Source organism: Aegilops tauschii, chromosome 5 (genome assembly GCF_002575655.3).
Source record: "Aegilops tauschii subsp. strangulata cultivar AL8/78 chromosome 5, Aet v6.0, whole genome shotgun sequence".
Taxonomy (NCBI): domain Eukaryota; kingdom Viridiplantae; phylum Streptophyta; class Magnoliopsida; order Poales; family Poaceae; genus Aegilops; species Aegilops tauschii.
Genome location: NC_053039.3, coordinates 546,596,298 through 546,608,343, shown reverse-complemented (window position 1 = coordinate 546,608,343; position 12,046 = coordinate 546,596,298). Strand labels below are relative to the sequence as shown.

Below are 12,046 nucleotides of genomic sequence, written 5' to 3'. Positions count from 1 at the left end.
ATTTGCCAGTGCTTTATATTCTGCCTCAGTACTTGATCTTGATACAGTTGCCTGTCTCTTTGCACACCAAGAAATTAAGTTGGGCCCAAAGAAGACCGCAAATCCACCTATAGACCTCCTATCATCCAGGCAGCCTGCCCAATCAGGGTCAGAGAAGGCACTAACCAGAGTGGAGGTTGACTTGGTGAAGGTTAACCCAACACTCAATGTGTTCTTTACATATCTGAGTATACGTTTGGCCGCAGTCCAATGAATAGAAGTAGGTGCATGAAGGAATTGACATACTTTATTTACTGCAAAAGAAATGTCAGACCTGGTGAGTGTCAAGTACTGAAGTGCTCCTACCAAGCTCCTGTATTTGGTGCCATCCTATGGACTCAAAGGAACACTCTCTGCAAGAGACAACTGTTCTGAACTGGAGAGTGGTGTTGGTGATGGTTTACAACCCTGCAACCCTGCCTTGCTCAGAAGATCAGTGGCATACTTTTCTTGAGAAAGATGGAGACCACCTTCCTGATTCCTCTTGACCTCAATGCCAAGGAAGAAGTGCAGGTCACCGAGATCTTTGAGAGCAAAATCTGACTGCAAGTCTTTCAGGAGAGCTGTGACTGCCTCATTAGATGAACTAGTGACAATGATGTCATCAACATAAATAAGCACGAAGATGACAGTGTTGGATTTGTTGTAAATAAATAATGAAGTGTCAGACTTGGAGGGAACAAATCCAAGAGTGTGCAGTTTGGAGCTGAGGCGAGAATACCATGCCCTTGGAGCTTGTTTCAGTCCATAGAGCGATTTATCCAGTTTACAGATATGAAATGGTTTATCAGGATCAACAAACCCAGGAGGTTGCTTCTTGTAAACTTCCTCTTCCAGAACACCATGAAGGAACGTGTTCTATACATCTAGCTGACGAATGCACCAACCTCGAGAGACAACTATGGATAAAACAAGACGAATAGTGGCGGCTTTAACAACCCGACTAAATGTGTCCCCATAGTCAAGGCCGTACCTTTGCTTGAATCCTTTGGCAACGAGACGAGCTTTGTAGCGATCTATGGAACCATCTGACCGTCGCTTGATGCGAAAAACCCACTTGCAATCAATCAGGTTTGTACCTGGACGGAAAGGAACAAGATGCCAAGTACGATTTTTCTGAAGTGCTCCGAACTCCTCACGCATGGCAAGTTTCCACTTCAGATCAGCAAGAGCCTGAGAAACAGTGCGTGGTTCCCCTGTAACAACATCAGAAGCAATTAAACCATATTTGGTTTTATAATTAACAGGTGCAAGTGTTCCTGTACGAAGGCGGGTGCGAGGCAGTGCGGACGGCTCAAGAGCAGGCGTAGAAGATCCGTCAGAAGTGGCAGGGTCCGCGGCAGCAGATCCAGCCGATCCCGAGGAGGCAAGCGCGTCAGGGCTGCCGGGATCGTCTGTGGCATGCGCAGGCGCCGAAGTGAAGGGAACCGCCACAGAGGATCCGGGCGAGCCGGCCTGATCCAGCTCGGGGCGCGCGTCGAGCCTGCCTGGCGCGACCTGGTGGAGTGCGGGGCCCGCCTGGTGAAGAACCGTGGGGTGGGCGCATAGTGCGCAGGCGACAAGGCCCCGGCCGCTGATTGGCGCACCGAGCCCACGGGGTCTGATGCCGCAGCACGTGACGGCGTGGCGAGGTCGGGTTGGTGCGGAGGGACGAGGCGATCCGCCTGGCACGGGGAGGATCCCGAGGCGGATGCTGTCGGGTCTGACGCAGCCGGGCGCATGGATCCCGAAGGAGATTGCACCAGATTTCCTGCGTTCGCTGCTGCATCATCTGGAGCACTGTTTTGACCGATTTTTGCACCATTGGAGCTGCAGTTTTTTCTGTATCAAACTCGGGCAAAGGATTAGGAGTATTAGCCAATACATGATCATCACAATTATCATTACCCACACGAAGACTGGATGGAAGGAGAAGGATTTCTTTCCTAAGAAGAGCACCGACATTAGGATGAAGTTTGGCGAATGGAAACTGTGTTTCATCAAACATGACACCGCGAGAAATGTAGACACGGCCGGTTGCAACATCAAGGCATTTAACACCCTTGTGTTGAGCACTATACCCAAGAAAGACACACTCTTTGGATCGAAACATAAGCTTAGGAGTATTATAGGGACGAAGGTTGGGCCAACAGGCACAACCGAAGACACGAAGAGTGGTGTAATTTGGTGTAACATGCAAGAGGCGTTCAGTGGGAGTTTCATTGGAGATAACACGACTTGGCCACATGTTAATGAGATGTACGGCAGTGAGAAACGCTTCATCCCAAAACTTTAGTGGCATGGAAGCTGAAGCTAGGAGGGCGAGGCCTACTTCAACGATGTGACGGTGCTTGCGCTCGGCAGAACCGTTCTGCTGATGAGTATGTGAGCATGAAATATGGTGAGAGATACCAATCTTTTGGAAAAAAGAGTTCAATTTTTCATACTCACCACCCCAGTCCGACTGCATGGCTATGATTTTACTGTCGAATTTACGTTCCACGAGAGCTTGAAAGTTATGAAACACTTGGAACACGTCGGATCGTTTCTTGAGGAGATAGATCCAGGTATACTTGCTATAATCATCGACAAAGCTCACATAGTAAGTATGCCTACCAACAGAAGTGGGTGCTGGACCCCAAACATCAGAAAAATAAGTTGCAAGGGCTTGGTTGACACACTAGTGGAAACATGATATGGCAATTGATGACTTTTTGCCTTTTGAGTTTATCTCACCAACAATTGGGTGTTTATTTCTACTAAGAATTTGATGAACAGTAGAAAAAGATGGGTGACCTAAGCGACTGTGCCACCTTTCAGCAGAAAGCTTGATGGCACCATAGACTTGTTTATTGAATTGGCAATACTTGGGAAGCAATGCATAGAGCCCTTGCACACAAACGCCCCTATGGAGAACCCTCTTCGTGACCTGATCCTTGATCAAAAAGAAGAACGGGTGAAATTCTAGAAAAACATTATTGTCAAGGGCAATGCGATGAACATATAACGAAGTTTTGGAAGCATTAGGGACATGCAAGATTTCATTGATCTCAAGGTTTTTATGTGGGGTTTTGATAACTGCTTGACCAATATGACTAATCTCCATACCTGCACCGTTTGCTGCGGTGTAGACTTGATCTTGGCCACGATATTGTTCGTGCATCGTCAGCTTCTCCAGTTCGCCAGTGATGTGATTGGTGGCACCTGTGTCCATGTACCAGTTGGTATCGACACCATATGACGTATCGGTTGCAGCTGCAATTTTTCTCTTTTGGGCACCATCCTCGGCATAACGCCAATTACAATCCTTAGCTATATGCTTTGTTTTCTTGCAAATTTGACATTTACCCTCGTAGCCCTCATAGCCTTGGAAGTTGCGCCCCTTGTTGTTGTTGTTGTTGTTGTTGTTGGGGCGACGCCGAGCGTTGTTGTTGCCGTTTGGGGGGCCCTGGTGATGGTAGCCGCCACCACCACCATGATAGCCCCCGCCGCCGCCTTGGTTGTTGTTCTGGTGGTAGTTGCCACCACCGTTGTAGCTGCCGCCTCCATTGCCGTGGCTGGCGCCACCGTAGCCGCCGTCGCCACTGTAGCCACCGCCGCCACGGGAGCCACCACCGTTGCCCTTCTGGTTGCGGTAGTTGCCCTTGTTGCCTCGGCCGCGAGAAGCAATGTTTGCTGACGACTTGAAGGCGGCGCCGCCGCCGCCATGGAACATCTCGACCCGCTGGTCGAAGTTCGCCACCATGGAGAAGAGGATGTCGACGGTGATTGGCTCGGTGCGGACGTCCATCGCAGAGACGATCAGCTGATATTCCATGTCGAGGCCCGCAATGATGAAGGACATGAGCTCTGGCTCTGCGATGGGTTTGCCCGCCGCCGCGAGTTCATCAGAGAGCGAGCGCATGTGGCCGAAGTACGCTGAGGCGGATTGAGACCCCTTCTGTGCGTTGGTGAGAGCGGCTCGGATGTTGTTGGCGCGAGAGAGGGAGACAGCGGAGAACATGTTCCCTAGAGCGCTCCAGATCGCATGTGATCACTCAAGCGACGCGACTTGAACGAGAACCTCTTTGGAAAGATTCCTGAGAAGATAGGCTATGATTTGTTGGTCCTGGATTAACGGGGGGCATAGGCAGGGTTCGCAACAACTTGGTCCTTGTCATCGGTGGTCTTGGTGGTGATTGTTTTGGAAGGTTCTTCGATGGTTTGATCGACGTAACCGTATAGGCCGGCGCCCATGATCTGTGATCTGGCTTGAGCGCGCCATAGGATGTAGTTGGTGCGGGTAAGAGGTTCAGATGTATTGTTGTTGAGGCCAGAGGAGATGACAGAGGTGGAAGACGACATGGTGGGTGAAGGTTGATGGCGCTAGATGTGATGGAAGGGACTAGCTCTGTATACCATGTAGAAACCTATGGGTAAGCGTCTCAAATCTCCATACATGGAGACCTGCGGTGTATATATTGATTGAGGGGATCGGTACAGGAGATGGCAGCGTCGAGGCTAACCATCGAGAGATATTACATGAGGGTTTAGGAGATAAGAGAGATAAACACAAAAAGAATAAATCTCCTAACTACCATGCCGTGAGCCTCAAGGCCTCATAGCGTGTTACAAGAAGACACGCCAAAACCTGTACAACATATGTGTTTAACATGGAATACCGGAGTTTTAAGATTGACGCGCGGAGACACATTATCTAGCCACACAACACAAAAGGGAAAACTGTAAAGTACTCAAACCATCGGAGACACAAATAAATAAATTAGTCAAGGGAAATAAAAGGCGAGAAAATACAGAAATGAAGATCAAACGTTGATTTTAAGTGAGGGTCTCCACACATGGCGTCAGAACAGCTTCAAGGCCGGCATCCTGAATCGTGAACATTCCATCTGGATCACCTCGTACTCGTCCTTAGCTTCAGCTGATAAACTGCAATGGAGTAGATATTGAGACCTTTTACAGTGCATCAAAATAATATGAGCCGTCTAGATATTTGCCTAGCTGAGCTAGTTTGGTTTACCTCCGAGTTAAAATTATTGTGTTGAATATCATTTGAATTAGAAGGTAACATTAGACAACAAGCAAGACTTGCGAGGTAATATACATGTGAAAGAGGATAAATTATTATATGCATAAATAGTCAGTAAAACATAGGAGCAATGAAGGGCTGCATGTATCTTTTCCTTGATGTGAGCTAGTTTCATCTGGTTCTCTTCTAACTGACACCATCCATATAACTGAGGGCAGTTCGAAATACGAAGTTCTTGGAGCTTGATGAGTAATCTCTCCGGTAAAGAGATGATGCTCGTGCAAAAACGAATCTCAAGTGTCTTCAGCAAGGTGAGTCCTCCTAACCATTGCGGTAGTAACACCAGTGTATCACAGTTGTCGAGATTCAGATATTGCAACTGCGTAGGTTGCCTCAAGTTCAGGTGCAATTTCTGTAGGTAGTGCATGCCTTTTAAGTTCAGCTGCCGAAGAGATGTGAGCTGACTGAACCATTCTGGCAAATTTTGCAGGCTATTAAATTCTAGGGAGAGTGATTCGAGAGAGGTGAAGGCTCGGCCGATCTCTGGTGAGATTGTCAGATCATTGCAATAGGCGATAGTTAAATCACTAAGGCCGGGTAGGTTGTGAAGCAATCTCCACTTGTGCAAAGGCAGCCTGGAATATTCAACTTCCAGTTTATTCACAGGAGAAGATGAGGAGGAAGCAGATGTGCTTGAGGCACACTCTCCCCACGACGATAGCACGTTGTCACATTGCGACACATGCCAGTACTCAGCTCTAGGCGGACACGGTTTAATCCTCAACTTGGGGCACTTGTACATTTTCAGATATTCAAGTTTAGGCAACGAGAGTTCATTCGCACCATCCTCACCCATTGAGTATGTTGTGTTAAATTCTTGCAGGTTACTCATATTGCCGAGAATAATCTCGCGTAGGTTGGGTAGTTGGACAAGTGGTGGTAGGCTGCTGCATGGCGAATGCGACATCTCCAGACTCACAAGATTAGGAAGATATTTGCTTATATCCATTACTCAGTATGGAAAGATGGCATCCACGTAACCTATTATCCTCAAATGCTTTACATTGATTGGTGGCACTAGCTCTGTCAGCAACTCCATGTGTTTCAGATAATCCACACGTCTGCACCACAGCAAACTCAAACTTTCAATGTTCTGTTTCTCCATCAACCTTATACTGCGTGCCTCTTCTACTGACTTCACATTTTCAAGATTGAAGATGTGCAACACATTAGGATTTGTATGATTAAGAAAGAAAAGAGTGCTGCTGGATTCACTATAACCTTCACGCACGTTAAACACGATGTTTTCGTTTCCCACCGGTTCCAACAAGCCAAAAAGCCTCTGAATATCCACTTTCGCCACATCTTCTGGAATGCTAGCAATCCGATTGCAGCCGTAGAGGTTCAGTTTCTTGAGGCTGCTAAAACTTTCAGGTACACTAAAACCATAATTGTTCAAAGACAAGTCCAACTGCTCCAGATTGGGAAGGGCACCAATACAATCAATGAAAGTTTGATTTGCTGAAGGGATGCCCAGTGAATGATAACCCGTGCAGGTTGATATATTTAAATACCGGAGCTCCATGAGTTTGCTGATGACCTTTGGCAGGCCTATGAGTTCTCTGCGACGTGATAAATTCAAATATTGGAGTTTGGTAAGGGCACCCAGAGCTTTTGGTATCCTTATAGATTCTGGTGGTGATACCGAAAAATTGAGCTTCCATGAAGCATCAAGATACCTCAGCTGTTTCAGTTGACCAATAGAATCAGGCAACTCTTGTGTGCAGTACCTGCTTAAATCTAGTACACGGAGACATTTGGCTGGTGAAAATGCATCACCATTAAGCTGAAAGTTGCCAGGATCATGAAAATGTAGTGCCCTCATTCCCCTCCTCCTCCCCCGCGTCGCCTCCCCGAGCGGGGCGACCGGGGGCCCTCGTCGCCCCTCCCAGCCCTCCCCTCCCCCTCCTTCCCTTCCGCCGCCGTCGGCCTGGGCCACCATACCTTGCCCGCGTGGTGCCGACGGCGGCGGCCCCGGCCTTTCCCCCCCGCATGGCGCCTCGGCTCGGGCAGACGGCGGCCGACGGGGGTGCTCCTCGGCGACAATGGATCCGGCGGCGGCGCGGCTCCCTGGGCGGCGGAGTGCTGGGTGGCGTGGGGGCGGTGGCGCGGCCGCTTGGCGGCGGGGCGGCGCGGTGGCTTGCGGCGGGCCTCCCCGGCCCAGATCTGGGCCCTTTTGGGCTCGATCTGGGTATGGGCGGGCCTGGCCCGGTCTGCTTGTGGCGTCTCCGGCGGGTCGGGGGCGTGACTCGTGCTGGGGGTGGTGGCGACGGTGGCTCGCCTTCTGCAGCGCGGCGACGGGGGCTTCGCGAGCCCGTTTCGGGCTCGGCTGGGCCGGGGGTGGCCCGGTTTGCCCCTGTGCTGCGTCCGGTCGGATCCCGCCGGGGGCGGTGGAGGATGTCCCCTCCCGCGAGGCTGCTGATGTTGCCGCTCCTGGTTCCTGGTTGCGTCGTCTTGTTTCCGTCGGTCCCGTTTCGTTTGCCATGGTGAGACAGCGATGGAGACTGCTCGACCGTGGTGGCGCAAGTTGGTGGGCGGTGTGTTTGGTGGCGCGGGATGGATCGTCTGGGGTCGTGGTTGGTGGATGGTCGGGAGAAATCCTTGTCGGCAGGGCCGGCACCGACGCGGTGACGCCTGTGGGCGCCGCCGTGCCTTCCTGAAGGGCGTCGGGCATACCCCTTCCACCCCACCCCTCGCGTACCGGGGAAAACCCTAGGACATGTCCGGGCAACAGCGTCGTCATCGTCGCGATCCTTCTTGAAGGTGTTGTTTGGTATGCGGCGGTCCGGAGTGCTAGGAGCGTGGTGGAATTTTCCGGTGGGCGCGGCGGTTGCGGGTCCTCATTGTTTTCGTTGATCCGCCGTTGTTGGCATTATTTTCTCTTCAGTTCCTTTTTCGTTTCTTTTGGGCTTGCTTGTGCTGAGGCCCCAGCAAGTGTATCGTGTGATCGTTGCTTTATAATATAAAGCGGGGGGCAACCCTTTTTCGGTAAATGTAGTGCCCTTATCTTGGCGAGTGGAATCACTGCTGAATTAAATAGCTTTCTCTGATCTGTCAGCCATGCATATCGGCAGGTAGGAACATCTATGTCAATTTCATCAGCCATGACTGATCTTGCAAGATCATGCACCAGGTCATGCATGATAAAGAATATACTGCCGTCGTCCCCAAGCTGCATCAATAGTATACATACTATCAGACTTCAGAATTCACACCTTTCATACTATTATGTATTTAATAGATTTCATTAAGAACTAAATGGTAAAGGAAAGGAAAAAACAAGTACACATGATATCACACCGGTGAGTGTTGTCTAAGGTGGGCATAGTGGGAAGTAACATGCATATGTTACTAGTCCAGTTACTACTTCCGTAGTGGGTAGTAACATGTGTAGTATCATGTAAATCTTTATTTATTTAGATGTAGACTCATTTTGTATTGGGGTGTGTTATGTTATCACAAACATCTCTCTTCTCATTAACTCCTTGCCATATAAGCAAATTTACCTTGGGGTGCGTTATGTTACTGGCTAAGTTACTGCCACTATGGCCGGCCCAATATATAGGGAGAATGGAGGGAGTAGAATAGATGGATTTTCTGCTCTAGCGCATGATGGTTCACGATGCTTTCTGGATTTTCTCAACAAAACGAATAATCTTGAGCCCCCTACCTGACATGTAAACCTCTAAACTACGGAGCCAACAAGGCAGAGTCGGGCCCTCACTGACATGTGAGGTTGTGAACATTTGGTTTCTAGTCTGTCTTGAAATACATGAATAATAGATGATTATGCAGTCTTAGTTTCATAGGTCATGTTTCAAATATATGATTCAAAGTTCTTAATCGGCTACTAAAGGTAAATTTAGTAAAACACTAGGCGTGAAAGTTCTACCTAATTAAGATGTATCAATATATGAATTTCGGTTATTTAAGAACGGAAGAAGTATGTTGAGCTCCAATGTTAAAAAATTATCCCAACAAAATGGTGGTGTTGGCAAAATTCTCAGGAGAATATGCACCATATGATCTGCATTTCCATAAGTTGAAGAAAACAGTTGAACATTCCCACAAAGGTGTGCAGTAACTCACCCATGGCAACTTTGGTTGTTCAAGGAAGGACATGCCTAAAAGCTGATTAATATATTTATCACTGCTATATTTATTAGAGAGTGCCCTCAGTGGCTCCACAAGTCCAAGAGCAATCCATTGGTGAACTAGATCTTCTTTAGCTATAAAGTGACCTTTTGGGAAGATTGCACAATAGCCAAAGCATAGCTTCAAGTATGAACTCATACTGCGATAGCTTAGTAGCAAGGATGCATGCACATGATGAGGTGAATATCCTTCTGAGGCAAGCACGTCCCACAACTCACTGTTGTTCACCGACACCCATTCATCAAATTCCATAGAGTCCAACATATACCCAATAGATCGGGCTGCTAAAGCCAAGCCTGCACACTTCTTTGCAATGTCCATCCCGACCAGCTCTAACAGCGCTCTGTCAGTTCTAGCTTCAAAGGAAGTTTTATCTTTTATGATAGTCCAACAAATGTCATCTGTCAAGGGAGCTAGCTTATATGGCCCCACCGTCTGAATTTTTTGTGCAATATATTCATCTCGTGTGGTTACTACCACCACTACTTTGCTCCCTTCACCCAGCTCTAGCATAGTCTTCAACCTTTCTAACTGATGCGGTTCCCTCTCCCACAGGTCATCTAAGATGATTAGTACGCTTTTAACAGAAAGGTGCGTTTGAAGGTTATTTTCTATCATCTGAAGGTCGGTATACTGACTATTGCTATTGGATAGTTGTGATATTATAGAATTCCCAATTTTCTTCAAATCAAATGTCTCGGACACATAGACCCACACCCGAGAGTACTCTTTGAACTCCGAATCCTTGAAAACTAATTGTGCCATGGTTGTCTTCCCTATGCCTCCAATACCATATATCGGAAGGATGGTGATCACTTTTGTGATGCTCCCAGACAAACGAGCCATGATTTCCAGTTTTTCCTTATCCCTCCCTACGACTCGTGCTTCCGTCACAGCCGCTGTTGTTTCCCGGTTGTAACAGACTTCCTGCACGCGAGGGGCAGTTTCTTGCATGAAAGTGAAAGGAATGCGGTCTTCTGTGATCCCCTTCAACTGCCCTCTCATGTTCTTCATCTTATTGGCCATTTTCAACCTCAAAACAGTTGTTTGAGGGTACCACTGCAAAGGCAAAATAAATCTGATTTTATCGTACACTTTGATGTTCAAAGTAATGAAATATAAATGGACAGTCCTGGGAATAAGATAATACATATTATTATTTAGAAATCAAACACCCCAACACAACGTAATTATTTTCGTTAGTAGAAATAATTGTGTTGAATACATTTGTAGGAACTGTGAGCATGACGTACTTCATACATTCCTTGACTCTCAAAAAGAAATTCCTATGTTAACTTAATTAAAAAAATTGTTACTTATTCCAACAAGAGCTGCCCAGAACATTTAGAGCTCAAGCACTGGTCAAATTTGATCTTGGTTCAGTCACATACCTTTTGTGCATCAGGTTCGCTGTTGACTTCGAAATCATCGATCATGTGAGAGATCTCATACATAGCGTCCTTGAGCCGCCCCAGCCACAGACGCACCGCCAGATCCGTGATGGACCGCCTCTCAGCGTCTTCGAGCAGGGCCTCCACCGTCTGCAGCGACGATCTCATCTTCTGTAGGTCGCTCGCGAAGTTCCACTGCAGCTTGATCTGCCCTTTGATGGCGGACATGATCTGTTTGCTCACGACACCCAGGATGGCCGAGGCGATGACGCCCCCGACATGCGCCATGGCTGCTCACGTCTCTCAGCCCCTCAATGGGCTGAAGGCTGTGGACGATCGGTCAGCTTTTCTCACGCCTGTTGGAGTTCAGGCTGCGCCACCAGTTCAACCGTCAACGCCTATGAGTATTTGACGGCTGTGCTAAGCCAACGGAAGCAAACCTATAGACCAGAATCGTCGTGAGTTCATATGTATATTGCCCTCGGTCTTCTCATCGTCCTACATTCCTTCGCCGGTCATCCATCCATGAGACAAGTACCGAAGGCAGACCTTGTAATCATCTTCATCAGCGGAGTTTCTGTACTGCTGAAGATGTTGTGCTCATTAAAAAAAAATGCTCCGAGCCTCCGACACCCTATAGGGAGAGTGCGTTTTGGTCCCTGGAGACTACCTATAAAATCTACTCCCTATACATTCTTTTGCTCACATTTCTCTTCAGTTGTGCACACACACGCTCTACGTTAGCTCCATTCCAGTTTTACATCGTATATAATTTGAATTATTAACGACATTTTAAATTCATATGTCAGAAATTCAAATTCAAATTCAAACACCTATAAATCTGAGTTCTGCGAGAAGCTCAGCTGTACCTAAAAGCGAGTTGAAGTGGGTTAGATTAGTACACCACAAATATTCAGCCATCCTATAATTTCAACATTTGTAGGCATTCCAGCATTGCCACGTGGTCCGACACCTCACCAGGCTATGGGTCACTGTCAACGATCAAGAGACTCCAGCTGAACAGGTGGCGCGGGAAAGAGAGGTTCAACCTTCAGCCAGGCCCCGTCGCAAGCCGCAGCGGCCTGCTAGGCTTGCTGGGCCTAAATGGACTCATATCACTGTAACTGATACTTAAACCAGTGTGTGTGCGTGAGTAGGGCCATGCTGGCAGAACGGCTAGAAGCCGGAGCACGGCTTGTGCGTGTAGCTGGATAGGATCCGATCCCCTTCCTCGGTTCAAATTTTAGCTCGAATAGCTTGCAATCCGCCATTAATTCTCAATAGCAAGGTGCTGTGTTGACAATCTGGCATCAGAGCCGTTCGATCCATCGGCCCTTCCAGTCCACCAACGGCACACAAGGCTAACCGACCGGCTGCGTGCGGTGGCAGTGGA

General features: G+C 48.2%; 3 protein-coding genes across 3 annotated transcripts; all 3 read right to left on the bottom strand.

The window, feature by feature from the left end:
* Positions 1 to 369: 369 nt before the first annotated feature.
* LOC141023138 (uncharacterized) lies at positions 370 to 4,021 on the bottom strand. Its single transcript, XM_073499468.1, has 5 exons — positions 3,127 to 4,021; positions 2,832 to 2,982; positions 1,331 to 1,860; positions 1,119 to 1,235; positions 370 to 869 (listed from the first exon to the last, which is right to left on the bottom strand). Exons 1-5 carry the CDS (start codon positions 4,019 to 4,021, stop codon positions 370 to 372), a joined length of 2,193 nt encoding a protein of 730 aa, XP_073355569.1.
* A 2,038-nt stretch (positions 4,022 to 6,059) lies between these two features.
* On the bottom strand, positions 6,060 to 8,760 carry LOC141022628 (uncharacterized). The gene is made up of 2 exons (XM_073498893.1): positions 7,809 to 8,760; positions 6,060 to 6,893 (listed from the first exon to the last, which is right to left on the bottom strand). Exons 1-2 carry the CDS (start codon positions 7,848 to 7,850, stop codon positions 6,060 to 6,062), a joined length of 876 nt encoding a protein of 291 aa, XP_073354994.1. The 5' UTR covers positions 7,851 to 8,760.
* On the bottom strand, positions 7,980 to 10,941 carry LOC109733981 (putative disease resistance protein RGA1). The gene is made up of 4 exons (XM_073499467.1): positions 10,654 to 10,941; positions 9,980 to 10,321; positions 9,197 to 9,880; positions 7,980 to 8,279 (listed from the first exon to the last, which is right to left on the bottom strand). Exons 1-4 carry the CDS (start codon positions 10,939 to 10,941, stop codon positions 7,980 to 7,982), a joined length of 1,614 nt encoding a protein of 537 aa, XP_073355568.1.
* Between the last annotated feature and the right edge of the window lie 1,105 nt (positions 10,942 to 12,046).